General features: G+C 37.3%; 1 protein-coding gene across 2 annotated transcripts in view; it reads left to right on the forward strand.

The window, feature by feature from the left end:
- The first annotated feature begins 10,885 nt into the window (after positions 1-10,885).
- LOC106772620 overlaps positions 10,886-25,775 on the forward strand; it is a 20,113-nt gene continuing 5,223 nt past the window's right edge. The window contains exons 1-10 of one of the 2 annotated variants that reach the window (XM_014659140.2): positions 10,888-11,365; positions 13,121-13,185; positions 14,235-14,307; positions 14,515-14,533; positions 15,169-15,288; positions 15,843-15,912; positions 16,327-16,370; positions 16,458-16,499; positions 16,710-16,769; positions 16,908-16,975. In XM_014659140.2, coding sequence (XP_014514626.1) covers positions 11,049-11,365; positions 13,121-13,185; positions 14,235-14,307; positions 14,515-14,533; positions 15,169-15,288; positions 15,843-15,912; positions 16,327-16,370; positions 16,458-16,499; positions 16,710-16,769; positions 16,908-16,975 — 878 coding nt within the window. In that variant the 5' untranslated portion in view covers positions 10,888-11,048. Of the gene's footprint in view, positions 11,366-13,120; positions 13,186-14,234; positions 14,308-14,514; positions 14,534-15,168; positions 15,289-15,842; positions 15,913-16,326; positions 16,371-16,457; positions 16,500-16,709; positions 16,770-16,907; positions 16,976-25,775 lie in introns of both variants that reach the window. The other variant, XM_022785868.1, reaches the window with a different exon arrangement.

Genomic DNA, 25,775 nt, shown 5'->3' on the forward strand with positions numbered 1-25,775 from the left:
AATTTAGCAATTCTCACTAGGCAAGTGTTTCACTCAATCACTCAAGTGTTTGAGGTAGCACTCCAACTCTCTATCATTCACAAGTCACATGAAACAAAATTGCCATTCATCTAAAACAACCAAAATTCTTACATGCAAATGCCATCAAAAGGACTTTTCCAAGGCTTGTAATGAGGCTGGGCTAACAAGAAAATTTGTTTTTTTGGAATGCAAAGTCCTTGAGTTAAGAGAGCTATCATAATATTCAACATTCAAGAAGAACTCTCTTCCTCACCAATATCACTTATTCCCAACTTTTCCCCTTTTCTTTTGCACTGAGCTCATCTACATGCTTTTTCTTCTTTTCTTTTCTTTTTCTCATGTATTTTTCTTTAACAACTTTTGAGCTCAATGCTTTTTCAATTGCCTTTCAATTTCCCCCATGCAACCCCAAACTTGAACCTTTTCATCACATACAATTAAACTCATCCCAAGTCAAGGTAAATAATTTTAAGACAAGGGTTCACATCCTGTTTAAACCTAAGGTTCAAAAAGGGTATAATGTTTTCAAGTACTTGGGTAAAAATTTGGCTAGAGAAGGGTTCTCAAAAATGGCCTTGATCATATGACATTCACATGCAATTCAATCAATCATCCAGATTAAGGCAATATCATTCATGAATTCCTGTGAACAATACATACAACAATGAAAACTTTGGAGCTCAATACCTCACACAACATGCTTTCTCACACAATTTTCATTCATACACCCTGCTTAGCATCATAATCACAATCATAAGTCATCACCTATCTGTTTCACAGAATATCAACATGCATTGCAACTCAATTATCATCCACATCAAATCTTCATCAAATAGTCTCATCATGCAAATTATTCAGTCAAACATCTTCAGAAAAAGTAGTCAAGCCAAGCATACACACTAAACATAAAATGCAACCTAGTCTAAGAATTTAAATGCAAAGGCAAAAGAAGAATCTAGGTTGCCTCCTAGTAGCGCTTGTTTAACATCGCGAGCCTGACCCAAACCTGTTTAGCACTTGTCAGTAAGTGCAAATCTTTCCAACACCCATCAGTAGGTGTACCTTCCTATGTTCTTCAGTAGTTCCACACAATTTGGCATCCCCCAGTAGATGCCACCAGAAAATTGTTCCAAAAATTCAAAAATTACATGTTCAACAAAACATAAAAAAGATAAAAAGAATTGTTCAAAAATACAAAAATTGCTTGCCAGCAAATCAACTCTTCTTCTTCATGCCAGGATTTTCATCGTCCCACTTGCTCAACTTTCTTCTCTCCACTTTTCGGATTGCTATGGAGTAAGGTCTTCTGATCTCTACCATTCCCTCCTCCTTAAGCTTCCTATTCACAATCCATTTCCTGTTTTTAAATCTCACTGACATGCCACGCAGGAATGGTGTGTCTTCTGAGTGGATTGATTCCTCTATGCTTGCTTTCTTTTCCTCGAGAATCTGTAGAACATGGCAGTTGTTCCGACCTTCAATACCTGTGGTGTTTTCCTCTTTTGCAGCTTCTCTTCTGGCCCTTTTGTNTTTGNCTCTTCTCATTGCTCTNATTTTGGTTTCCTCANAGCCATAAATTAACAATACTTGGTCATGATCTCTTAGNTTTATTCCTCCCTCATGGATACGTATGACCATCTTAGAAGTCCTCATGNAAGGTCTTCCNAATATTAACGNAATTTTTCCNTCGTTGGCCANGTNCNNAACTAAAAAGTCAAGTAAGAATTCCAACTCATTAATTCGGACAATTGCATCTTCCACCATACCGATTGGCTTCTTAATAGATCCATCCGCAATTGTCAGGGTAGTGTTTGCTGGTTTTAATTTTATCCCTCCAATCCTTTTGAAAGCACTAAAAGACATCAAATTAACACTTGCTCCGAAATCAATTATGGCTCTCCCTATGTCCACATCATTAATCACACAAGGAAGTGTCAAAGTCCCTGGATCCTCTAATTTTGGCAGATGATCCTTCTTTCTAGGCTTAACCAACCGGCCTTGCTCGCCTTCATTATCAAGATCAATCACCTCTCCTAGATAATACTTGATTCTCTTGTCATACTCAGGAATTCGTGAGGATGCTCCAGGAGTAACAGTTACCTGATTGAAAATTTCTCTAAATGGCTCTTGGTAACTGTCTTTTTCCTTCCCTTTTTTCTCTTTTATTTTCTCTTCTTGGTTCTTCTGTTCTTTAACCTCATGATCATGCATTCTTTCCTCATCTTCATCATCACTGCTCCCAATTTCAATTATCTCCTTTTCTGACTTCCTTTTTCTCCTTGTCATAACCACTTTGCATTCATCCTTAGGGTTAACATCAGTATTAGCCCTAAACTGATTTTTCTTTGTGGTTTCTATTCTTTTTGACAACTGTCCAATCTGTGTTTCCAATGACCTGAAGCTAGCTTGATCACTATTTAGCTGAGACTCATAGACTTTGAAGAATTTATCAAATCAGTCACTAAGGTCTTTGACTGTCTCTGTCAAGCTGCTGACTTGCTGCCATAAAGGTGATCGTTGTTGCTGCCGAAAGCCTCCTACAGGTCCAGAAGGATTATTCTGCTGTTGCCCAACACTGGGGTGATTCTTCCAACCTTGGCTGGAACTACCTTGGTTGAAAGCACCTTGCTTGTACGGATATTGGGCTCCCATGTAGTTAACATCATGCTGCAACTCCTCGGGAAAAGCACATTGACCATTGATATGGTCTCCACCACATAAGTTGCAAAGTTGCTGAGTCTGAGAAACATTTCTTACCCTCATTGGGAATTCAGCAAGGATCTTTGTTAGCTTGTCCAATTTCTAGGTCAGGAGATGATTTTGGGCTGTCGTTGCATCATTAGTAGGGAGATGCAAGAGTCCTCCCTTCTGCGCGTCTCTCTCACTGTGTACCACTTCATTCATGGCCATGCTCTCAATCAGTTCATACGCCTCATCTTCAGTATTGGTATTTATGCTGCCTCCAGCGGAAGCATCTATCATCATTTTAGACTGAGTATGGAGGCCCCCCAGGAAGGCAAGTAGATATGAAGTCTTATCAAGTCCATGGATAGGCGTCTTTCTTAGCAAGCCTTTAAATATATCCCATGCTTGGCCCAGAGTTTCCTCTATTCCTTGTCTAAAGGCAGAGATCTCTAACTTCCCTTGATTAATCTTTGTTGGAGGGAAGAACTTGTTCACAAATTTTGCTGCCAACGCATCCCAGTTTCTGAATGTGCCTTCCTCGAACGAATGCAACCACGCTTTGGCGTTTCTCCCAAGAGAGAAAGGAAACAAACTGAGTCTAACCTTGTCGTCAGAGACTCCATGTATCTTCACGGTATTGCAAATCTCACTAAAAGTGGTTAAATGATCATATGGATTTTCATTTAACATTCCGTGAAACTGGTTGCTCTGAACAAGCTGAATAAGAGCAGGGTTCATAACCATATTGGTTGCATTGTCTACAGGCAAAGCTATGTTGTTGAAGTTCATAGGACCCACCATGTTAGATGTGTCCCTAAGTGTACGCCTAGGAGGTGGTTGGTCCGCCATCTCCTCAGTATTATGTGCAGAGGTCTCACAAGAAGAGTGCAACAGGAGAAGGAAAGTTTTCACTTGCAGGGCGTCTAACTTTCTTCCTTCTCCTATCTGAGAGTCCTTCCAAGAGAGGTTGCTAGTCTTTTCTGCTTCTAGTGTGTATTGTTTCCTGCATACACAAGAAACACACCCTAAAAGCACTTTTAAAGAAAATAAAACAAAATAGAATAAAAACAAATAATTACAAACAAGTCAAATGTCAATCAATTCACACTACTAAAAATAACCTCGAGTCCCTGACAACGGCGCCAAAAACTTGTTGACTCACTGGCAAGTGTACCAGATCGTGCAAGTAATATAATCGGTAAAGCCCGATATCGTTCTTCCCAAGAGACTCGAAAGGATCGTTCGTGTGAATTAAAATCGTAAGACTTGTAGAAAAAGATTTAATTGTTGTCAATGCAAAGACAGAAAATAAACATGCAATGTNTTTGATTCAATTGACGAAAAAGACTATGGATGAATGGAGTTGTTGGGGGTTTACAATTTCATCTTATTCACTCCCTCTTATCTACTCCTCTTGTTTAATGTGCTTGATTATCTAATTGTTATGCAAACTTTCTTGGCCTACCCTTAACCCGATCCCTCGACGAAAAGAGCTTATTACTAATTATCGGCTTGTTATCCCTATCCTTCCCTAGCAATTAATAATGCATTAAGAACAGAAGCAAAAACAATTGATCNTCCTACCCCCTATCCCTAGGTTGGTATTGCTTAATCAAGGAATTTCTCACCAGTTCATGACAGTACTGTACGTTCCCGTATCAATAGAGACAAACAACAGTTATCGAATGAGTTAAACGATAAAAGCATTAAGCGCAGATGAGAACCCAACAATTGATAATTAAAGCATATGAAGAATCATATAAATAAACAAGAGTTTAAATAAAAGAGAGTTTCAAAAGATTACATTGTTTCCCCCAACAACAAAAGGGTTTAGTTCACCATTGTCATGGTGAACTTAGATGAAAAATAATGGAAGAATGGAAAAGCAAACCCTAGATAAGATGAAAAGGAGTCTAAGCATCCAAGAGATCCTCTCCAGAGAGTGAAAATTAGGTCTGCCTGTCCTCTTCTGTCAAAAGAATGAGAATGAAATCGTAACAGGGCTATTTATAGCTGAGGAGCGTCACAGAAAACAGGCCCAGGCCCAGCGTACAATCGCCCGACGGCACACTTATGCCGCCCGGCGGTTTGCCTCTAATCGCACCACCGCCCGGCGGTTTGCCTCTAATCGCAAATCCGCCCAACGCCCACGCCAGGTGCCTTCTCCTCGCCTTGGACCGCGCGACGGTGAATTTTGTTGCCGGGCGGTTTCTTGACTCTTCTTTTCTTCAATTTTCTTCCTCTATCTTGAGTCTGAGACCTTCATCTTCAACCCCAATCTTCACTTTCATCAAAATCACTACAAAACAATGCAAAACAAGCATAATATCGCTAAAAACAGTTTTTGACTCTTGATTGACTCATTTATTGAGTTTTACTTGATTCTAAGCTCGTTCTAAGTCTTAAAGGGTGTAATTTGGTCTAAATTGACATATGAAAATAATTGTTTTTCAACCGTTATCAGCTGCGAAGGAACATGAGAAAAAACAATGAGCCCATCAAGAACCTTAGCACTAATAAGATGACAATCCATTTTAATATGCTTGGTGTGTTCATGAAAAGATGGATTCTTAGCCAATTGAATGGTAGATTGATTATCACAAAATGTAGGGAAAGGAAGTGGAATTTGAACACATAAACCATCCATAACATACTTCAACCATTGCAATTCACAAGCAACAAAGGCTAGAGCTGTATATTCAACTTCAGTAGAGCTCCTGGACACAGTGGATTGCTTCTTTGATTTCCAAGATATAAGACAACTCCCATAGAATACACAATAACCAATGGTGGATTTTCTAGATATGCAACAAGTAGCTCAATCTGAATCAGAAAAAGCTTGAAGTTTGTGAGGATTGTTGGAAGGATAAAAAAGACCTAAGCCAAGACAACCTTTGAGGTAATTCAAGATCCTGAAAACAATATTGAGATGAGAGGATCTAGGCTTGGACATGAACTGACTAACTTGTTGGATAACAAATGAAATACCAGGTCGGGTGTTTGTTATATATTGCAGCTTACCAATTGATCTCCTATAAGGAGTAGGGTCTGGAAGAAGATCACCTTCATCATCCTTGAGCTTATTGGCAGGGTTCGAAGGAAAAGGTGCTGGTTTGCAGCCAATAAGACCAAATTCAGCTAAAATTTCTAAGCAGTATTTTTGTTGATTTAAGATGAGACCCTACCATGATCTAGCAACTTCAAAACCAAGAAAATATTTGAGATTGCCCAAGTCTTTGATTCTGAATTTTTGATGTAAGATTTCTTAATAGCAACAATATCCTTCATGCTATCACCAGTTAGAACGATATCATCCACATAGACCAAAAGAGCAGTAAAAGAAGTAGTAGAATGTCTAATAAATAAGGAATGATCAATAGGGTTCTGAGAAAAACCATAAGAGATTAAGGCAACTGTGAGTTTAGAATTCCATTGCCGAGAAGCTTGTCGAAGTCCATAGAGAGACTTATGCAATTTACAAACCAAATGAGGTTCTAGAAGAATCAAGCCTAGGGGAGGTTTCATATACACCTCTTCATCTAAATCGCCATGCAAAAAAGTATTATCAACATCAAGCTAGTGTAAAAACCATTTGTGAGAAACGACAATGGAGAGAAGAAATCTGACGGTTGTGATCTTCACAACAGGTGAAAAAGTGTCAAAGAAATCCATGCCTTCAGTCTGTGTGAACCCTTTGGCAACAAGACGTGCCTTATATCTTTCTATATCCCTAGTTGCATTCAATTTAGTCTTGTAGACCCATTTGCATCCAACAACGCTTTTCTTTGGTGGCAATCAGACCAATGACCAAGTTTTATTCCTCTCGAGAGCCTAAATTTCCGCAAGCATGGCCTGCTGCCAATGAGCATGTTGATAAGAAGGCTCAATGATGGAAGATAAAGACATGCAAAAAACACTACGAGAGTTAGAACAATTGGAATATGACAAATATGATTGTAAAGGATAAGTTGTGCATCTGGAAGTAAGAGCAAAAGAAATAGTGGAACAATCATAATTAAACAAATATGTAGGGGGCTTCCTAAGTCTATTTGAAATTGTATCAGGTGGATTAATAGGTTGCACAATATCACTAGAATCATCATTGAATTACATAATTGATTTGACAAAATTAGGATCATTATCACTAGAGACAATATCAGAAGTAATATGAAAATCATTGCAAGTATTGTAGTGCGAACCAAGTATATCAAAAGCAATCAAAGAATTAAATGATTGTGGAGATGCAACAGTACCAGTGTTATGGTGATGAGAAACAGGATGGGGAGGAAAATATGGAAAATAAGACTTAGAAAATGACATTGCGAGAGAGAAAAAAATGTTGTGTAGTGAGATCATATAATTGAAAACCTTTGACCCCTGATTTCAAACTAAGAAAAATACACTTAAAAGCTCTTTTGTCTAATTTGGTTCTTCCAGAAGAAATAGTGTTTGCAAAAGCTAGACAACCAAAGACTCTAAGTGTGTTAAAATCGGGAATTTTGCCAAAAATAATTTCATAAGGAGATTTGTTTTTAAGAAATCGAGTAGTGAGCCTATTTATGATATGAACAACATGTCTTATAACATAAGACCAAAATATAGAAAGTAAATGAGATTGGAAAAGTAAGGCGCGATATACATTCAAAATATGTTGGAGTTTGCGCTTAACTATTCCATTCTGTTGAGGTGATTCAATGCATGATGTTTCATGAAAAATGCCTTTAGAGGAGAAGAAATCAGTTAAGAAAAACTCCTTTCCATTGTCAAACCTTAGCCTTTTAAGTTGAATGTCAAATTGATTTTCAATGAGATGTATGAAACTGGGAAGAATAGTTTTGACCTCGGCTTTTGATTTTAAAAGATAAAGCCATGTGAATCTACTGAAATCATTAACAAGTGTTAAGAAATATTTGTGACCATCAATAGAAACAGTGTTTAAGGGTCCCCAAATGTCTACATGCAACAACTCAAAAAATTTAGAACTCTTGAAGGTGCTAAGAGGAAAAGGTAATTTCTTATGTTTGGCAAAATGACAAGTGTCACATGGAGCACAATTCTTGTAAATATCAGTATGTTGAGAAGATAACAGTTGTAAAATGAAATTTGAAGCATGACCTATTCTATTGTGCTGAAGTTCACTAGTATTGACTGCATTTACAACGAAAGCATTTGGTTTATTGATAACAACATCTTGGAAAACTAAATTGCAATGCATAACATTTGATTCTTCAATATAGTACAAGCCATTAATCTTCCTAGCTGTTGCAATCATCTTGAATTGAGATTTCTAGAAAAGGAAACAGTGAGAATCACAAAATACTGCCATATAATCAATGGTGGAAACAAGTTTGGGAATAAATATGAGGTAAACAGAAAATTCAGGTACAAAAAGAACATTACAAAGAAATAGGTCACTATGTGAATATTCCCTAAGAAATTGGCATTGACAATAGTGTGATTAGGTAATTTAATGTGTATGGGTTTTATGGCATGAAGGTTATGAAAGAAGGATTTCGTGGGACAAATATGGTCCTTGACACCACTGTCAAATATCTAAGGAACATAAGCAGAAGATGTACCTGAGTTTTTAGCAGATGCTTGATTCACTAAGGATGAATGATCCTTATTGTGTTGGAGCAAAGCCAAAATTGCTTGATACTAGTCTTTAGAGAAAGTGAATTGGTCAATGGGAGGACTACCATCCAAATTAAGTTGTTGTAGAGAAGCAACTGAATCTACTTCAACTAAACTGGCAAAAGCTTTGGTGTTGGTGTTGGGCTTATTCTTTCAATAACCAACAGGGAAACCAAAGTGAAAATAACAAGTTTCAATGGTGTGGTTGGTCTTCTTGTATTTTTCACAAAATTTGTTGCTCTTGGAGGTGGTCTTGCTGGCATTGAAAGGGACTTTGTTGGAAGAGTTGAAGTGTGGTTGAGCATCGGAAACAACAGTGAAGGCCAAAGAATCCGAAACAGGGTGTTTGAGATTGATGTCGATGAACTCACGTTCATGCTAAAGAACCATAGAAAAATTTTTGACAATCGAAGGCATGGGATCCATTATCGTGATTTAGGAACAAACTTGTGCATAACTCTCATTAAGGCCGTGGAGAAATCGAATCACATAATCGTCCTCTCTTTCTTTATGAAGTTTAGCAAGAAGTCCACAAGCACAAGGAGTCAAACAAGTGCAAGTGAGAACAGATCTATAGAGCTCCAACTTTTTCAATATGATTTTCAGTTTCGTATAATACTCAAAAACAAGCAAATCACCTTGATGACAAGCAAGAATCTGATTCTGAAGATCAGAAACCCTAAATTTATCAACATATGAGAATGGATCCGTGAGATCCCTCCAAATCTCTGATGTTGTATCCATCCACATCATCGATTGTTTGATCAAAGGAGTCATGGAACATGTGAGCCAGGACATCACCATTCGATTGGATTGACGCCAAGCCTCATGAAGTGGATCTTTTAGAGGGGGACAAGGGAGAGTACCATCAATGAACTTCTCTTTGTTTTTTTGTCTCTAATGCTACCACCATGTCTCTTTCCCATTGGTGAAAATTGCTCTCCATGAGAAGAGGGGAAACAAGAACTAATGTTGGATTTTCTCTAGGATGAAGGTAAAGCGGGTTTGTCGGATTCACCAGGTGATCCAATGTTTGTGTAATATGATGGCTGAGGGCAACCATGGTCAGAAAATGAGGAAGAAGAGAGGAAAGCTTAAGCGGAAGAAACAATAGGTGTCAGCAATGATACCATGATAGAGAAATGATAATGTAATATGAAGAAAACTTCAATCCTCATTATTCCAACCCATTACAAAAGAGTCACAAAATGCTAAATATATATTCAACATATATTGAACAAAATGAAAAAGTAAAAAAGGAATCACAACTTGACCATCTAGAGTAACAGAAAACAAAATATCTTGCTAACTAATATAACAAACATAACAAAAAAAAAGATAAAAACGATATTTCTCACAAACTTTGAAATAGAAACTAAAACTAAGATGATAGAGATAAAAAATATAGTCAACCTAAAAAAAATCTTTAGATACACTCTTAACTCATATCTCAAAAAAAAAAAAAAGTTAATACAATATATTATTTAAAAAGATGGATTTACAATTATATTTTATATTACGTAATCTATAATACTATTTTTCAAGTTTTGCATCACTCAATCTAAAAAGTTTTTGAATTATATAATATAAAACTAGAGTGAGCATTAAATATTAAAGAAAAAACAAAACTATCATTTAGTAAATGAGTTTTGGAGTGCAAATAAAGCCCCACATTAAGTGAAAGAAGGACTGGTCAAGGGTTTATATACACATAGATACCTCCATTGATAAGAGGCCTTTTGGAGTGGTGCCAAAAGCAAATATGTGAGGACTTGGCCCAAGCGGACAATATCTTATCATGATTCATCTGGCAATCCACTACTGGCCTCCTGCTTGGCTCACCTGATCATGGGAGGTGTACTCGTTTGAGCCCGATCACCAAACCCGCCTTCACGGATTTGCTTTTGGTACCACTCCAAAAGGCCTCTTATCAATGGAGGTATTTTATGTGTATATAAACTCATGTTCATCTCTCATTTTTTCTGATGTGTGACTTTGTTTGTACCCAACACTACTGACCTTTAAACTTTACATCTATCTTTTAACTAATTCCTTGCAAAACTAGTAAGTTGCAGCAAAACCAATGGTGAGAAAGTAAGAAAAGCATATAAATAGGAAGTTCTTACACATAGAAATCACAAATTAGGTAAATTGAAAAATATTTTGAGACGCAAAGGGAAATTGCCGTCCAAAATTTGAGTGAACAAAAAAAGAAGAAAAGGAATAGTGACATATTTTGATCCAACCGTTGAGAACCCACCGGCCAATTATATAATTTTGCCCGGTTAGAAACTTCCCAACCACATGGAATCCAAAATTAAGAATTTAATTTCTCTGTGAATCATGCGAAGATCATATTACCACTTTACTATGGCAATTTCTTTTGGTAGAAATTACATAATCCTTCGGCTTAATTTACTATTATTAAAAAAATCCATTTACGATAGAGAAAAAAGTCAGTGAAATATCGTCGAACACGTTGGCCACACGATGCTAAAGTGGACTAAAAAAATATATATAAAAAAAATCATAATGTGTACTTTGTATGGACAATCTACCATAGATATTTTGCGTCGAGTGCTTCTGAATCTGCCAACTCTGCTTCAGTGCCACCGTATTTACCCAACACACAAACTCACAAAAAAAAACATACAAGGTTGTTTTTTTTTTTTGGAGGAACTTGGGTGAAGTGTACCTTTTCCAAACTCATGGCTATGTCTGCAGCTTTGAGTCTCTCCCAATTCCCAGTTTCTGGGTATATTTCCTTCCCCAAAAGGAGACTACCCAGTAGAAGCTTTTACATACGTGCCATGTCCGAAACCTCTTCTTCCACTTCTGTGAGTAGCCAAAATGAAGGACCAACAACCGATTATTCTTCAGCTTCGTCGGTGACAATTGCTCCTCCCCCCAACTTCAAGCCCCCAGAGCCTAAACGCTTTGCCATCAGACCTGACAAGATCGGTGACGTGCTTGGAGCGGCGCTTCCTTTTCTGCTTCGCTTTGCCACTGGAGTTTTCGTTTCTGGGTAAACCATAGTACGCCTTTTCTTCATATTTGTTTCTCTTTTGCACTTTTCTGTTTTCAGTTTTTCCTCAAGTTTACCTTGATTCTAAGGCCATGTTTGTTTGCTGGTTTTCTGTTATCTAAAATTTGTTTGCTTACTGCTTCAGAACAGTTGAAAGTGTTTGCTCCCTTAAGCCGTTTTCTTCTTTCGAAAGATTTGTCTCAACTTCAAGAAGGGAATGGAAACACATCCCAACTGATTCTGTATTTTGGTTTTTAAAACACTTGTTTTGGGAAACAGGTTTTAAAGCAAAAATGGAAGAAGTGATTCAAACAGGTCCTTAGTCTTTTGGGTTGTGACACTGGAAATTCAAAGTTAATTTTCTTTTTAAAAAAATATTTTCCAACTCATGCTTACGGGCTTCACTTCCTAGTCCGTATCTGGTTTGTGCATAAAATTACGTGGACATATATTTTGATATATTGTGTTGAAGTAAAATAACTGCATAGGAAGAGTGGTTGTAAAATAAAATCAATGGCTTGAGTTAGTTGTGTGCTTTTGTGATGTTTTTAACATAGTTCAATGCAGAGAAAAATTCAGCTAAATGGCTGTGTTGACGACAACTGCTGTTTCAGTAAGAAAGATTTGAGAACTGTTAGAAGAATCTGACCTGGGTGGTGTTTGTTATGGCTCTTCTGATAGAAGGATCGTTATATTTTTTGGTGAAAGAAGGATCGTGATACTATGAAAGACTTCCTGGAATTGACTTTCCTTGAAAGATTTTATGTTTAGAAACCTGTCATGAGAATGGTGCATAAAGTCACCAAATACATTCAATAGTTAAAGTATGGAACTTAATCAGGAGATGAACCTTGAGCTAGATCAGTCATTTGAAAGTAATCTCACCTCTCAAAGAATTGTATTACAAAGGAACAGTTTTTCTTTTTAGGTTAAATTATCAATTTGTTGTTATACCCGTATAATCTAAGTTTAGTCCCTACCAATACACTTTTAACCTGTTTTACTCCACAGACATAAATTTTATAATGTGGTTTAGTCTAAATAATTTTTGACAGCAAAGACTAGAACAGATTAAACAGTGCATACGTTTTTATATTTCATACGCAAGATGTAAAACAAATAGTTAAAAGTGTAGGGACTTAAAACTAAAATCTGTGTAGTTATAGGGACTAATAGTTTTAGTCCCTACCCATACTGTTTTAACTTGTTTTAGTCCTTGGACATAAACTTTATAATTTGGTTTAGTCTAAATAACTTTTGACAACAAAGACTGAAACAGATTAAACAGTGCATACGTTTTTGTTTTTAATAGGCATGGTGTAAAACTAATAGTTTCAAGTGTAGGGACTCGATAAAATTAAATTTTGTTTAGGTATAGGGACCAGATGCGTAATTAAATATTTTTTTTGTAATTTATTGTGTATGTGAGGGGACATGGAGTAAAGGTTGTTTTTGTTCAAAGAAGTAGAAGACCCATAATTAAGATGTCTTGTTTTCATTTTGGAGTTTTCCTTCCTTTTGATTGTAAAGTAGTCCTACTGTATGTATGAATGATTTATATATTAGATTCAGTGTATAGTGGTATATGGAAGGCAAAGCACTATCTGAAAAACCTATCCAACATATTTTACAGGCAGACTGCAGATTTTGTGGAGGTCATTTTGGGTGTTCTAGAAGGACTGTCTTATATGTGAAAATATATCAAGATACTGGCTGAAATTTTAAACTTTTATGCTTTTTTTTTGCCATTGACAGGTATTCTGTTTCAGTTGTTTCTAAGGATGAAATTCCTCCAGACCAATATGCTTTGGAACTTAATGGTAACATCTCATTCTCTATGTTTACTGCTCATTATTTTGCATACCAGAGTCAATAATTATGTGGCTGACTTGCAACTGAGACATATAAAGAAAACAAAACAAGGGTTACCTATGCATGTCTATATGTGAAAAGATCTAAAGGATACAAAAATTTGGCTTGTTTTCCCTCAAAACTTTTCTATAAATACTTGTTTGTCTGTGAAAAAATATAAAGAAAGATCTCTGTAACCATCTTACTGGTAAAGGAATATTGATAGTTAAAATATTACATATCTCTATAGAGGCAGTGCTTATAAAGTTCACAAAGAAACTTAAACCATGTATCTTGCATGCTTTAATTGAAAGATTTTTATTTTGACTGAAAGTGCTTACTTTGCACTTTTAAAATGAGTAGAGGGCATTTTAACTTGGTGAGGAGAGTATGTCACATGGCTTTTAGACCTATGAAAAGGGGTAAAATGAGACTTAGGAAAGGGCACAGGAAAATATTATAAAGGTGAATGATAAGCCTGAATTTTATTTTTACCATTCCAATGGACTTTCATGATCCATGTCCTTGACCTCACTTGGTGGGATAAGTTTATTATTAATGGTAGTATCTTTACACTTTTATTCTGTCAGATTCCTATCTCATAGCAGCATCTTTATGCTCGACAGTTCCAGAATCCCCCCTTCCTTTCCCAGTCTTATGCAGGGCATTAAAGGTGTATGAAAGGAGAAAGAAAAATAGCGGGAAAGGTGGTTGGTGTTTAGGAGCGGTTTGTTAGTTTGTTAGAAAGGGGGAAGAAACTATAAATGGGGGTTGGAATTGAACAGGGGGTAGTTTTTGAATTTGTAAAGTCTAGACTGGATCATTGTTCCAGTGGAGGAAGGGAGGCTTCCTTGGTGTATAGGTGATTGTTTCATTAGTTATACAGCAATAAACATACTTTCTTTTACTGTTTCTGTTAGTTCTGGTTTGTGAGGAGTGCTCTGTTAGACTTCTTGATCAAAGAGATCTAACATCTTATTCCTTAATTTTCATGTTAACACGAGTAGTATGATTTCAGGCATTACGATCAAAGAAACATCAAAATTAGGTCCTCGCCCAGAGAAGTATATTGAGATATATGAATTTGAGAGGTACTTTACTCTCTTTGCAGTCATGCATGGATTAAATACTTCCTTATTTTTATCTTTTCCCGAAGCATAGTTAGATAACTGGCTTTTTTGTTTCGCCTTTGCACCTTTAGATTAGTCTTTTGGGTTTTTACTTGCTGCACTACAGAATTCACTAATTCCAAGTGCTGTTTTGTTCTTTGGTTATGTGCCATCTTGGGTCATGCACAGCTGTCCCTTTTGCCGAAAGGTATGAGTACTTTTTGGATTCAAATAAACTTATCTTTTGAGTAATTTTCATGAGAATATTTTTTCTCTTTAATAATTTTGTTTGTCATTTATTGTGTGAAGTGTTAGTTACCATGATTTGATCACCATCTCATGCTATCATTGAAGTCTTGAATGATCATTGTGCATATCGTTTGATTCTTGAATTTGAGTATGGAGATTAGCACTGAGTTTAGTGATCTCTTAGGATAAACTCTAATCCTGCTCCTCGATCAGAGTTTATTGCTATCCTTTTATCTATTGGGAAGAAAATTAGGCATAATGACAAAGTTGAAACTTCAAAACCTTAGTAATTGTTAGTGTAGTTTTCTTTTGGTATTGCTCTAATAATTATAGAAATAGGGAGAAAATCTTCTATAATTTGGAATATCTAAATTATGTATGTTATTAGGAATGCTTTATTTATTTTCGTATCATATCTTTGTTATTAGAGGATATCAAATCTCCTCTATCTATTGTATTGATTGCACTTTCTCAAATATAAATAAAGAGTCGATGTTATCTGAAATTCACATGGTTTCACTTCATATCTCTTTCCTGTGGTTCAACATTTATATTAGGAAGACTTCGTTGTTGTTAATATATGACTGCATGCAGGTTAGAGAAATTGTTGCTATTTTGGACCTTGATGTTGTTTTCTATCCTTGTCCAAGAAATGGTCCAAATTTCCGTCCAAAGGTTCTTCAGATGGGTGGTAAACTGCAATTCCCCTACATGGTAAGATTGATTCCTTTGAACTTGAATATTTTTTGTTTGATTTCTGGGTATATTAAAAAGGAGGACATTGAAGTGCACTAATCCGAACTGCTTTGACGAAATTAATGCAAAATCTATCCTGAGAGATGTTCACGAGTTCTCGTGGCATTTTATATCATCAACCGTCTTGAAAATTGGCTCAGAAGCTTTAAGTTTTAAAAGAAAATATAACCTAGAATGGGGTCTTGGTATCGGTTACTAATGGAAAGGAAGAAGGCGGAAGTGAAATGGTTTCATTTGATAGAGTTCGGAGGATCTGCATAAGACATTTTTATATGATAAAATGCATTTTATATTTGGTTCATATAAACATCATACAGTGATGTGTATCGATCTAAACAGATCTAAACTGGGGCAAATTTTATCCTTAGAATTAATATATATATATATTGTTTCTAGTTATGTATGTATATTACATCACTTACCTTATCCTGCCTCACGATGATTAATTACATAGTTTCTTTGAGTGAGAACTGAGAAATAATATTTTTCTTTTTCATCTTTATTGGTTTCAGGTTGATCCAAACACAGGTGTTTCAATGTATGAATCAGATGACATAATTCGGTATTTGGTTGACAAATATGGTTTGTCTCAATATTCTGTAATGTGCTTATTCTGTGGACTCTCTTTTCCCGATACTTTTCAATCTATTAAATATAATTGCATATATCGGAGAAAAATTACCATTTGAAAATTTGTATTTTATCATTTACAAGCACAAAAAAAGGCAAGTTTAGACAATAATACTTTAACAGTCATATCAATGTGATTTCTGATCGTTTGTCAGTGTAAAAAAAATTCAATTCGTTAGTTTTATTACCTTCCTCCTAAACCATATGGCATATTGCATGTATGTGCTTAAGCACTACAGCATTTTGCAAATACTTCCATTTCATTTTTAGCCTTAACTTTTCATATATGGTTTAGTGAATACTTATTTTGCGTGCCTTACTCAACTAATAAATATCCTATTTTTTATTTTATTGTCTGTGATGTAGGTGATGGAAACGTTCCTTTATCTTTATCACTTGGGTTTTTAACGGTTAGAACGTGACACTATCAATGATTTTTCACCAGCAGTTGAATTGCGTCATTGATTTTAATATCTAGGCTATCTTTTTTTCTGCAGACACTAACTGCTGGTCTTGGTATGCTTAGTCGTATTGGAAAGGTATTGTCCAACATTTTTCCCTTTTTCTTAAGGGTATTAATATTTAACTAAAGTTTATTCAAAATTAATCATTTCTTCCAAGTTAATGGAAGGAATTTTTAGCATATGCTTGGTTGGTGCGTATATAGCTGAATCCTTTTTTAGTTGTTGCAATTTCACTTTTATCTGTGCAAAGCATATTATAATTTACAACTCTTCCATTTTTTTCAGGGGACAACTTATACTCCAGCAAAGTTCCCCCCAAAGCCACTTAAATTATGGGCATATGAGGTTGGTTTACGATTATGCAAACCATAGATACTAATAATACTTGATGAATCAGGACTTTAGTCCCTAAATTAAAGATCATTATGCATGATAATGTAGTCATTTACCAAGTATTAAATTTGAAATACTCTTTTCTTTCAGGTTTCTCCTTTCTGCAAGATTGTACGAGAAGTACTTGTGGAATTGGAGCTACCACACTTGCTTGTCAGGTAAAAACCATGTTTCTGAGAAACTAACTGTTCAAATTGATCGCCAATAAAAATTAATTTTTTTGTAGGGTGGTTGTATTATAGAGAACTTAATTTCATGAACTTTATATTTATGAAGCTACATTTATCTTCTTATGGATCGTTCTTGGATCATATTCTTTGATTCTTGTATGAAGAATTGTTACAATTTTAGCAGGATAAAGTGTATTTTATGCCACTTGAAATTAAAACAGATAAATATATTTCTAGAGGGCTTGAAGAACCCTCTCATGGTTCTCTATTTGTATATTTGAAGGTTGATACAATAGGGAGATTAAACATCAAAAGCACAGTCCTAGACTACTTGGACAGAGAACTAGGTACAGAGGTTTATCTAACACTTAGCCCACCTTAGACATAATGATTTGTCATAATTTAGGATAGAATCTTATATTTTTATTATGCTGAGAATACAATCCATATATTCAAGGCTAGGAAGCTATTTTAGGAAGCATAATAATAACTTCTAGACAACCAGATATTTATGATTCAGGGATATCCCTATTATTCACAATAATTATAATCTGTTAAATAAGGAAAAAATATAACTAATAAAAAAAAATGATTCTGACAGAAATAGAACAAATTCTAACACTTCCCCTCAAGTTGGTGAATAAGTATTTTCCATTCCCAACTTGGAAACAATACTCTCAGAGTTGTTGTTTAGCCCCTTCATTAGAATATCTACAAGGTTGTCTTGTGAAGAGACATATGGAGTGAAGATTAGACCATTGTCTAATTTTTCTTTGATAAAATGTCTGTCAACCTCAATATGGTTCTATCATGTTGCACTGATTATGAGCTATGCTAATAGTAGATTTTTTATCATAATAAAGTCTCATTGGTTCATTCAATTTTATTCCTAAGTCGTTCAAAATGATCTTTAGCCAAAGTAGTTCACATATCCCTTGTGCTATTACCTTGAATTCTACTTAAGCACTGGATCTAGCTACCACACTTTGTTTTTTACTCTTCCAAGTCACAAGATTCCCTCCAAAGAAAGTGAAATATCCCGTAGTTGACCTCCTATCCACAATTGATCATGCATAGTCTGCTTCTGTATATGCTTCTAGACTTACATTCCCATTTGGTTCAAACAAAATTCTCTTGCCTAGGGTTCCTCTCAAATACTGTACAATTCTTAGTGCAACTTGTTAGTGAACCTCCTTCGATTGGTGCATGAATTGGCTAACTAGACTCATATCCAATGCAACATCAGGTCCAGTGTGAGATAAATAAATCAGTCTACCAACTACCCTTTGATACATTTCCTTGTTAATTGTAGTATCTTCTTCTACATTTCCCAATTTCATGCTAGGATCAATTGGTGTACTGGCAAGCTTAGATGTTGTCTTACTAGTTTCTTTCAATAAATCAGTTATGTATTTCTATTGAGATATGATTATTCCCTTTTCAGAATGAGCCACTTCAATTCCCAAAAATTACTTTAATTTTCCTAAGGTCTTAATTTCAAATTCCTTGGCTAAATGTTGGCCTAACAACTTTTGCTCCTCCTCCTCATCACCTGTCACTATAATATCATCCACATAAACCAGAAACATTGTTACTCCCCTTGACTTAGAGTGTTTAATGAACAAAGTGTGCTCTCCTTGACTTTGTTTAAAGTCCAGACCTATCATAACTTTAGTAAACCTCCCAAAGTATGCTCGTGGTGATTGTTTCAGCCCATACAAAGCCATTTTAGCTTGCAAACAGTGTTGGTAGTTGATTTTCCCTTATATCCAGGGGGTAATTCCACGTAAATCTCCTCTTCAATTTCTCCATGAAGGAAGGCATTTTTAACATCAAATTGTTATAAGTTCCAACCATTATTAATAGCCAGGGATAATATTACCCTAACTGTATTCATTTTGCAAAGGTTTCCACGTAATCCACTCCATAGGTTTGAGTGAATCCCTTAGCTACTAACCTTGATTTGTATTTTATAGTATATACCCACTTGCACCTTATTGGTTTTTTTCCATTTGGGAACCTAGGTACAATTCTTTTCTAATGCTTCCATTTCCACATCCATGGCTTGTTTCCATTTTTTATCACTCAATGCCTCAGATAAAGAGGTAGGTGTGGTTGTGGTGTTTAGGCTTGTAAGGAAGGCTTTATGGGTAGGTGAGAAGTTCTTAAAGGATAAGTAATTGGCTAGAGGGTACAGCGGCTTGGTGGTACATTTCCTAGTCTCTTTCCTAAGGGCAAATTTTAATATCTAGGTCCTCATAAAGTGGTGCTGAACTAGATTCGGGTTCCTACAGATTCTAGAAATCAGAGGTTGATTCAATGGAGATTAGAGGATTAGGGTTAGTTACCTCATGTAATGTTGGGTTGGATTGTTGGACATGGACAAATTCTGGAATGGCCTTTCTCTTCCTTGTATAAACCAATTTTTTCCCAAATCTTACATCAACTCCATCTTGAGTGGGTTCCTTCTCAGCTGTTACACTTTAAGTACCTATTTTTGGTCCTAAACTTAAGTCGGGGAGCATAAGAACATCATCTTCATTTCTTGCCGTTTCCCTCTAAAGGTGATCTTGGTAGAAGTAACTTTGGTGTTCAAAAAAGGTGATATCTTTGGACACAATTTTTTGGATGGTGGGTGATAGCATTTATATCCTCTTTGTGTTAATGAGTATCCTATGAAAACACATTTTAAGACTCTAAGATCAAGTTTACTGTTGGAAGTCCCACGTCAACTAGAGATAAGGCCAATATAAAGTATATAAGTGGGTGCAAACCTCACCTTATAAACCAGTTTTGTGAGATTGAGTTAGGCTTAAAGTTCACTTCTTTAACACGGTATCAAAGTCAAGTTAGAGCCTATCCTAACGATATTTGTTGTTTGTGGAGCATATTGTTCCACCCGCTATCAGGCCGTTATTAGACCACCCATTAATGTCTAGCCTTACGCTCGAGATGTATATACCTCGGCGTGAGGAGGGTGTGTTGGAAATCCCACATCGACTAGAGATAAGGCCAATTTAAGATAAATGGGTTTAAACATCATCTTACAAGCCGGTTTTGTGGGGTTGAGTTAGGCTTAAAGTCTACTTCTTAACATTTACCTTTATCATTACTGTGCACATGGACAAAAGAAACACACCCAAATATTCTTGGAATAAGGTGGTTGGATGTGGACACATTATGATTAGAAAAGGACAGAACCTTAGGGCTTTTGGAAGCTTAGTCTCTTAATTAGATAACAGGCAGTGAGAACAACCTCTTCCCAAAACACTTTAGGAACCTTATGTTGAAAAAGAAAGGCTCGTGTTTAGTCTATGTTGTAATTTGAGATAATATCTTTTAGAATCTTCCTAATTAGAGGAAATAGATACATAATCTTTTATTTTATTTTATTTTTTCAAGATTTCCTAGTTTCCCTATTTTCCTTTTTAGGAGAATTAGATTACTACAAATAAAGGGTATCAAAATGTATTTTTCATGATTTGAATAATAAATCATATTATTTTTCATATGGTATCAGAGCTTGTCTGATCCGCTTCCGCTGTCTTTGCTGTCTGCCGGCCGTCGGCCGTCATGGCCGCCGGCGACCACCTAAAAATCTCTTCTTTAACATCTGTTTTTAATGGGTTTCAATTAACTTAGCCAAGTTCTAGCCTTTTTTTTTTTCCAGTATTACCCAATACAGAGTCTGTTTGACATTAGAGTGGGATTTGAACCCATTCCCTCTCGGACCAGTAGCTGAAACTGATACTTTAGTTCTGTTGATGGCCAATCAATTTTTGGCTCCTTGTTTTGGCATTCTTGTTGACTGCCAGTTGAATCAAAGAGACCATAAGTCTTTTCTTCGAAGAACGCAAGAAAGGCACTGCCTTCACTATCTATTCCGCTGTGCTCCGCCGCTTTTCACCGCCAGCCACCGTCCACCGCCAGCCACCGTTGCATTTCCGACCGGTGACCAGCGGATCTGGATCACCTCTTCAAGCGACGACCAACCGTGCCAAAGTCAGTTCCAGACTCCGCTCAACGCGCCGCCACGAGCGCCAAAACAGCACAATAGCCATTGCCAGCCACCGTCGCACTTTCGACCGGTCACCAGCGGATCTGGATCGTCTCTTCGATCGCGACCTAACCCTGGTGGCCAACGTCTCAGACTCCTCTGCACGCGCCGTCACGCGCCAACTCTCTCCGTCAGATCCTGTGTGCGTGTTTGTCACGCGTCGCTGTCCCAGTGTCGGAATCGCACCGCGACTCTTCCGGTCGACTCGTCGAACCTCCTCCTCTCTGTTCTGACCCTCCATAGCTGCCATTGCTACCATCTCTGCCGCGAGGAGGAGAGGGTGTTACCTCACGTTTCCACTTCGCAACTCCTGCCCTTTGATGTTCTCTCTGATGCAGTCAGCCGCCACCGCAATAGTCAGCAGCCACTGCTGCAGTCAGCTGCCGTCGCTGCCCTTATAGTTAGTTGTCATCCGTACCTCTACTAGCTTCCGTTATTTTCTTCTCCATCTTGAAAGGTGCCATTTAGTTGCACATGGAAATTGATCTGATGAAAAATTGTGAAGAAGGCCTCCAATTCCAAATCTGTAGGGGGCCTTGGCCTTCCATTTTCCCTCATTGTCCGTTTCTCGGACGTTCTCAAAACCTGTTTCGGTAACTTCTTGGGTGGCAGTGTTTGTTGTGATTCTTTCTTGCAAGTGTAATGTCTTGTTGGCCTGTGGCATGAAGGGGAGTCTATTTCTGTGGAGTGCACTAGCCGTTGGTTTTGGTGATGGGTGGTGGAAGATCGTCATCTTCTGCCTCTTCTCCGGAGGATTCTTCATCCTCTTATACTTCCAGAAATTGTTTAAGGGGAAATATTTTTCAGCCCCTGCAGAGAACTTCCTTCTTGGGCTAAAGTTTAGCCCGTACTTCTTGTGATACAGTGTTAAGTATCACCATTTAGGAGTAGTCCAGCAGAAAACTTTGGACCTCCAACCTGTCTTTGGCCTTTTTGATGCCATGGTGTTTTTTTGGTTTCTGCCAATGCTTTGTTATAACAACTCACTCGGAGTTGTTCTTTGAGACTGACCGCTGAATTGACTCTTTCAAGGTTATGGGATTCAGGTTTGTCCCTCGTACGGATCGGTTCTCACCAGTTCTTCCACCTTCACGTTCTGTTGTTCAATCGTGAGGAGGAGAAAGTTCAAGCCCCTGCAAGGTAGTGTAGTCCTTGCAGGTTTGTTGCTGTTTGCCTCTGCAGGACAGTTGTTTCCTGAAGGCCTCCAATATGTTTAGGGTAGTTAAGTCCCTTGAAGGTTTGTTGCTGTTTAGGGTGGTTAAGTCCCTACAGGTTTATGGTTGTTAGCCTTTTAATTCCAGCCGCTGCAGGGTAGTGTAGTCCCTGCAGGTCTGTTATTGTTTGCCTCTGCAGGACAGATGTTTCCTGAAGGCTTGTTGCTGTTTAGGGTAGTTAAGACCCTTGAAGTTTTGTTGTTGTTTAGGGCAGTTAAGTCCCTTGAAGTTTTGTTGCTGTTTAGGGCAGTTAAGTCCCTTGAAGTTTTGTTGTTGATCGCCACTATTGATGACAATTCAGTCCCGGCAGTTTGTTGCTATTCGCCACTGTAGGCCCTTCATCTGTTCTTGCAGTTTGTTGCTGTTTGTTGTTGCAAGTCACCATCCCGAAGTTGAAGTTCGCCCTTGTCCATTGCTGTCCAAGTTGAAGTTTGTCCAAGTTAGTTTATTGGGTTTATTGAGTTTGTCTATTCCAAGCTTGCTTCATACTATCTTGTATGATCCAGCTTGAGGGGAAGTGTTGTAATTTGAGATAATATCTTTTAGAAGCTTTCTAATTAGAGGAAATAGATACATAATCTTTTATTTTATTTTATTTTTTCAAGATTTCCTAGTTTCCCTATATCCCTTTTTAGGAGAATTAGATTACTACAAATAAAGGGTATCAGAATGTATTTTTCATGATTTGAATAATAAATCAGTATTATTTTCCATAGTCTAGAAGGTGTCCATTTTTCCTCTCAACAATCTCATTTTGTTGAGGTGTTTTGACACCATATGACTCATGAATGATGCCTTCCTTTTGACAAAAGGAAATAAGCCCATGCTTAAAGTAATCTTTGGCATTATCAGATTTAACCCTCTTAATGCACCAAATTAATTTTTTACCATGGAGAAAAAACGCTAAACCACATAGATGACTTCAGATTTTTGTTTTAATAAGAAAACACATGTTACATTAGTACAATCATCTATAAAGATACTTGAGATTTAAAACTGATAAGAAATATACTTGAGGGCTTGAAAGATCCCCTCACTTTATCTTTTATTTATAATGAAGAACACAAGAGTACATGTAATACCAAGAGTCTGCACTAGACTACTAGGTGCAGAACTAGGTACAACTCATTAATAACTCTACAGACTAGCCTAAATGATGATAGCTATATGTAATGATTCTAACACTCCCCCTCAAGTTGAAGCATATAGATTGTATGTTCCAAGCTTGGAACAAATAAACTCAATCCGAGGTCCCCTCAATGACTTAGTCAATACATCTGCGAGTTGGTCATTTGATCCAACAAACTCAGTACATATTTCTTTTGACAATAATTTTTCCCGAACAAAATGACAATCAATTTCTATATGTTTGGTTCTCTCGTGAAACACTGGATTTGATGCAATGTGAAGAGCAGCTTGGTTATCACAATACATCTTCATACTCTGGATGTCACAGAAGCTAAGCTCTTGAAGGAATTGCTTCACCCATATAAGTTCACATGTTAATGAAGCCGTTGCCCTATATTCAGCTTCAGCTGTTGATCGAGCCACTACATTTTGTTACTTACTTTTCCATGAGATAATGTTTCCTCCAAGGAAAACACAATATCTTGTAGTAGATCGTCTATCAATAGGAGAATCTGCCCAATCAGCATCACAATATCCTGATACCTAAAGGTTTCCTTTGTCTTCATATAACAGCCCTTGCCCGGGAGCCTTTTTCACATACCTTAGAATGCGAATGATAGCATTCCAATGATCAACACACGGAGCTTGCATGAACTGACTAACCACTCCAACTGCAAAAGATAGATCTGGCCTTGTAATAGTGAGGTAGATTAGTTTTCCCACTAGCCTCCTATATCTCTCCGGGTCGGAGAATAACTCACCTTCTTCTGCTGTTAATTTTTGATTTGGATCCATAGGACTATCAACCGGTCTACAATCAATCATNCCTGTTTCTTGTAAAATATCCAGAGCATACTTCCTTTGGGAGATTACAACTCCATCTTTTGACTGAGCTACTTCAATGCCTAGGAAGTATCTGAGGCTCCCAAGATCCTTAGTTTGGAAATGTCTACACAAGTACTCCTTCAATTGAGATATTCCAGCAGTATCATTTCCTGTAATGACTATATCATCAACATATACTATCAAGTAAACACATTTCCCGAGGGATGAATGATAATAAAAGACTGAATGATCTGCTTCACTACGTTTTAACCCAAATTTTTGAACAATGGAGCTGAACTTTCCAAACCAAGCACGTNGAGATTGNTTGAGCCCATATANGGATCGNTTCAATTTACAAACTATACCAGACTCCCCCTGAGCAACAAACCCAGGAGGTTGCTCCATATAAACTTCTTCCTCAAGATCACCATGGAGAAAAGCATTTTTGATNTCCAACNGATGAAGTGGCCAATGACGAATGGCTGCCATGGCGAAGAACAAGCGAATGGTAGTCATCTTAGCCACAGGAGAAAAGGTGTCACAATAATCAAGACCATAAACCTGAGTGTACCCTTTTGCAACCAGCCGGGCTTTGAGCCTATCAATGTCACCATTAGGGCCGACTTTAATTGCATATACCCATCGACAACCAACNNCCTTTTTGCCTGGGGGAAGTGGCATAAGCTCNCAAGTATTACTGTGGTCAAGAGCCTGCATTTCTTCAATCATGGCTTGTCGCCATCCAGGGTGATCAAGTGCTTCTTTCACATTTTTAGGTATAACCACAGGAGAGACTGAGGATAAAAGGGAATAAAAGGAGGGCGACACTCGGTGATAGCTGAGAAAATTATAAATGGGATGAGGGTTTCGAGTAGAACGAGTACCTTTTCTGAGAGCAATGGGCCAACCAGAATCAACTTCATCAGGAGGCGTGACAGGAGATGGTGACGGAGAAGAATCTGAAGGAGGAGATCCACCATTTTCTGGAAGAGGATTACTCATCGGGGTACTGTGNCGGAGGATACCAGTATGTGGAGTGGGAGATTCGGGAGGACCATGATCATGACTTGAATTGACGGGGGCATTGGAGATATTGGACTCAACCACTGGAAGAGGAAGGACCTGTTGGAGGATATGAACATCTTGAACAGATGGAGAGAAGAAAGGTGTCTGTTCAAAGAATGTGACATTGGCAGACATGTAGTACTTCCGAGTTTCAGGAGAGTAACACCTGTACCCTTTTTGAAGCCGAGAATAGCTCAAAAAGACACACTTAATTGCACGAGCGGAGAGCTTGTCTAGCCCTGGAGACATGTCGTGAACAAAACATACACAGTCAAAAACTCGAGCAGGAGTGTGATAGAGAGGATCATTGGGAAAGAGGATGGAGAAAGGGACTTTATTATTGAGAGAGGAGGAGGGCATCCTATTGATAAGAAAACATGCAGTTAAGATGGCATCCCCCAGTGATGAACAGGAATATGGGCACCAAGCAAAAGGGTACGAGTCGTTTCAACCAAGTGTCTATTTTTTCTTTCGGCTATACCATTTTGCTGGGGTGTAT

The sequence above is a fragment of the Vigna radiata genome, chromosome 8 (genome assembly GCF_000741045.1).
Source record: "Vigna radiata var. radiata cultivar VC1973A chromosome 8, Vradiata_ver6, whole genome shotgun sequence".
Taxonomy (NCBI): Eukaryota; Viridiplantae; Streptophyta; class Magnoliopsida; order Fabales; family Fabaceae; genus Vigna; species Vigna radiata.